The sequence below is a fragment of the Dipodomys ordii genome, unplaced genomic scaffold, assembly GCF_000151885.1.
Source record: "Dipodomys ordii isolate 6190 unplaced genomic scaffold, Dord_2.0 Scaffold13, whole genome shotgun sequence".
Classification (NCBI taxonomy): Eukaryota; Metazoa; Chordata; class Mammalia; order Rodentia; family Heteromyidae; genus Dipodomys; species Dipodomys ordii.
In genome coordinates, this window is record NW_012267229.1 from 15,328,828 (window position 1) to 15,333,217 (window position 4,390).

The 4,390-nt window shown below is 46.2% G+C and overlaps 1 protein-coding gene across 1 annotated transcript in view; it reads left to right on the top strand.

The window, feature by feature from the left end:
- The first annotated feature begins 606 nt into the window (after nt 1–606).
- Nucleotides 607–4,390, top strand: part of Dynlrb1 (dynein, light chain, roadblock-type 1) — a 19,311-nt gene continuing 15,527 nt past the window's right edge. Inside the window, exon 1 of the mRNA XM_013011044.1 lies at nt 607–686. Within this exon, the coding sequence (XP_012866498.1) occupies nt 684–686 (3 nt within the window). The 5' untranslated portion in view covers nt 607–683. The remainder of the gene's footprint in view (nt 687–4,390) is intronic.

A 4,390-nucleotide genomic window follows, 5' to 3' on the forward strand; every position in this document is an offset into this window, starting at 1 on the left:
CCTTGTTTCTGGGTATTTAGCCCAGGACAAGGTAGTCGCAGGCCCCCTTTCTGGTATAAATTGTGTAAATAAACTTGTTGTCTTTAACCGTGCCTCGATGGATTGTCTCACTCTTTTGAGGTCATAAGTCCTTCTCTGCAGGCCTCCAAAGGAGGCTCCAAATGGCTATTAAAGCCCGACCAATTCCTCTCAGAGTACGCATGGGCTATTACAGAGGAGAGGGCTCTGCAGAGATGCCTAACCCTGCCCCAAATCGGGGTTTACTGTTTCTTCAGCGTACTTCGACTCTACACCCGTCTTGACCTCAATCTGGATCAAGGGTCTCAGTAACCTTTCATTCTCCACCACCCTCGACCCAGGATTTTCCAGACCCAGCTCAGACCGCACTGGTGTTGAACGCCTCTTCCAATGGGGAGGAACAGCATTTTTTCAACACAGCGGGAGTTCGGAATTTTCCATAATTTAAATGTTGCTTTGCTTCTCGCCTCTGGACAATGGAGAGCCAACCCATGGCCCGCCAGCCCGAGGAGACCAAGATCCGCCGTCTTTCCCGCCCCACGTCCAGCGCCTGCTCCTGATAGGCTGTCCACGCTGCTCGTTTCGACAGGACGCTGTGCGCAGACGCAGGCGGGCACGGAACTGGAGTGAGTGTTGGCTCCGCGGCGGCGTAGCATCCCTCCAAGATGGTGAGTATCTGTTCGGGGCTGGTGGCTAGCGGATACCTGCCACCTCGAGACAAGTGAGCGGTCTTCCTTGGGAGGTCTCCGAACGGCCGGCGAGGGATGCGTGGGGCTGGGCGGGGACGCGACCGGACTGGAGAGCGGAACCCGGGAGCTGCGGGCCTCTCCATCCAGGCTGAGGCGGGGCCACCGGATGTTGCTGCTCCTTCACCGGAAGCAGGTCCGTGCGGCCAGGGTTCCGACCCTCCCGGCCGAGTGTGTCGGTCTTCGGACGCCTCCCGCCGGTGCGGGTAGCATTTCCTACACACTCGGGGCGGGGCACTGCCGAACGCCCTTTGGGTGTTGTTTCTCCTCCTCACGGCGCTGTGAGGTAGGTAGGGCCTTAACGCGTGGGCTAAAGCCAAGCCTTGCCTCAGAAATGGCGGTGACCGGACGTGTGGCCGACCCAGGCGCCGCCGCCGAGCCCAGGCCTGCCTTCCGCCTGGCAGGCCGCAGTTGTGGGCGCTCTCGTGCTTGTCATCCTCCCTGGCCGCCACAGGATAGAAAAGGCCTTTTACATGGTAAACCGTGGGAATACCTTGCATTTGGAATGAAGAGGCTGTCGTTCAAACTGATGAGAAATAAAGAATGCTCGCCAGTCAGGCGGGTCACTGCTAGCCTGATTTTCACTTCAGTTTAACTATGACTGGGTCTGCAATCGTGGGTTCTGCGTTTGGCACAATTCCACCACAAAGTCTCCATCTTGTGAAAAATAATGCTTCAGACGTTTGTAACTTCATCCTTCACATCACTGTTTGAACAGTAATATATGTGTGTGTGTGTATATATATATATGGAAATAATTAGCAGAAAAAAATTTAAATGTAAGTGAACACCCCAACCCTAGGTTCAATCTCCATCAGAAACAACCAATGCTAGTTTGTTGTATAGTGATACAAGCTTCTCTTCTCTTCTAATACACAGAGGATCATTTTCTGCATTCTGTACGGTGGTGTTCTGGGTTTATACTCAAAATCAATACCTATTTAGATACAAATTGTAAAAAACCCAAGCATCAGCTGGGAAGGTAGCTCAGTGGTAGAGCGCTTGCCTTGCATGCATGAGGCCCTGGGTTCGATTCCTCAGCATCACATAAGCAAAAAGAAAAAAGCCGGAAGTAGGGTGCTGTGGCTCAAGTGGTAGAGCGCTAGCCTTGAGCTGAAGAGCTGAGGGACAGCGCTCAGGCCCAGAGTTCAGGCCCCACGACCAAACCCACGACCGGACACAAAACAAAACAAAACAACCAAAAAAATCCCAAGCATCATTGCGTTATATAATATAGAAAGTGTACATAGTCCCTTTGTTACTGTGTTGTGGTCAATACTTCTGGTAGTTGGTTGTCTTTCCAGATTTGTTTAGTATATAAACATGCATACACACACATATTTATGTTGTCCATTGCATGAGAATGGAATATGCTTAAACATGGTAAGTTTAAGCTGTATGTAAAATATACCTCATTCTGCCGTTTGTTTTGTTCACTCATTATAAAATATTTTTACAAAACCCTAGGTTTGAGCCCCAGTCCCATTAAAAAACAGATAATTTTCATGTCCATGTACACAATCCTACTTCATTTTAAAGCTGTATAGTTCTTATTTCCACATACACATTTGGTAGTAGCTTACAGTTTTCACTCCAGACAGTGTTGTAGTAACTTACTGTTTGATTTTTAAATAATTCTGATAACAGAATAGAGTCTACTTTGTTGGAAACTGCCTAGCTAGAACAACAGTAGATGTTCCATAATTCTCAGCCAGTTACACACCACACAGAGCTGTTTTTTTCTTTGTATGTTCTCCTTTCTCTTTGTCCACATGTACATGTTTTCAAGATGTGCATGCTAGTTTTTCATTTTTGCTTAATGTCCAAAAACATCTAACCTTGTTGCTGCATCATCTTTATTTTTAGTGACTACATACTATTTAGGTAAATATTGTTCTATAAGTTGTAAAACAATTTCCCTAGTGTACATATGGCTTCCAGCTCTTAATTAGTAGTCATAATGCTGTGATGATGCTAATCTGTGTATGGTTTGTTTTGTGTGTGTGTGTGTGTGTGTGTTTTATTAGGTTAGAATACTCAGGAAAAGAATTTCTGAGGCAAATGGATCAATACTTTCATGGTCTTTACAATAAATTGTATGGCTTTTCCAGAAAGGCATATTGAGTCCTGTAATTTACAAAAGTCCTGCCTTTACAAAAGAATTTCAGCATTGTCGGGGTTTTCTATTTCCTTCTTTACAAGGAATGACTCTTTTTTTTCTTTTTTTTTTTTGTTGGTCCTGGGGCTTGAACTCTGGGCTTGGGCGCTGTCCTTGCGCTCTTCAGCTCAAGGTGAGCGCTCTACCACTTGAGCCACTTCTGGTTTTCTAGTGGTTTGTGGAGATAAGAGTCCCACAGACGGGGCTGGGAAGGTGGCTCAGTGGTAGCGCACTTGCCTTGCATGCTCGAGGCCCTGGGTTTGACTCCTCAGCACCACATAAGAAAAAACCCAGAAGTGGCGCTGTGGCTCAAGTGGTAGAGCGCTTGCCTTGAGCTGAAGAGCTGAGGGACAGCGCCCAGTCCCAGAGTTCAAGCCCCACGACCGACAAAAAAAAAAAAAAAGATCCTATTCTTTCCACCTGCCCTGAACTCTAGGGTCTATTAATACAATGTAACTTCTAATTTATTCCTAGGGCCTGAGCTAATAATTGAGTAACTTGGGCTTTGAAGGCCGGGCCATTATCTGACCCCATTGTTAAGGGTAAGCTAAATCGAGGAATTATTTCATGGAGTAATTTTTTAACTGTTACCTAAACGGTTTTGGTTTTTGTCAGGAATGCCTCAGCCCAGCCTGAAAAAGTGTCCACTAGTACTAACAGATACCAATACCAATACTTTCCAGACTTTACTTCTATGAAGTCCACTTCCCCAAACTCACCAGGTGAGGTTCCTCCCAAAGTGCCTTCTTCACATGTTCCAGCTTTCCAGCATTTATTTGCCTTTTGGCAACTTTCTAGATACATTACATAGGCTTGTCAGGCCGAGACCCCATTGATTTTCAATATAGTTTTAGGCCGTGACCTGGGACAATTTACCAGGGTGAGAAATAACCAGATATAAAGAGACAGAAGGCTTGAGCCTGTAACCATTTTTGACAAGTACAGTCTCCACATTTACACACTTGTTACCACTGTTTTTACATCTTCCTTTAATCTTAACAACTAGTAGCTCTAGAGACCCCACTGGTTTTAGGGTGGCCTCCCGAGATACCTGATCAGCCTGGTTGTTTCCCTGAACCTCAGGGGTCTCTAGTTTTTTAACTCCTGTTTAGTGCTCTGAACCTCAGTCTGGAGCTTGGAGACTTTTGTTGTATCCACCCCCTTCTCTCTCAAGCTTGCTTTCATGAGCCCAATCTCCTTCTCAAAGTCCTTAACCTGCAAGTGTTCTTCCAGGGGCACAGAAGAGTTCCTTTGACTGTCCAACTGCTGCTCCTTCTCACAGCACCTTTGCTTGCTCTTCAGCTCCTCTAAATTCTCAATGGTGCTATTGAGAGGGTTTTTTCACATCTCCACCTGTTTCATGTGGACCTGTTGCTTCTGTATTACATTATGGTGAGGATCTTGGCAGTCTGTTTGGCCTTTTCCTCTAGTAGCTTCTCTTTCTTGTTTACTTCAGTATATATATATA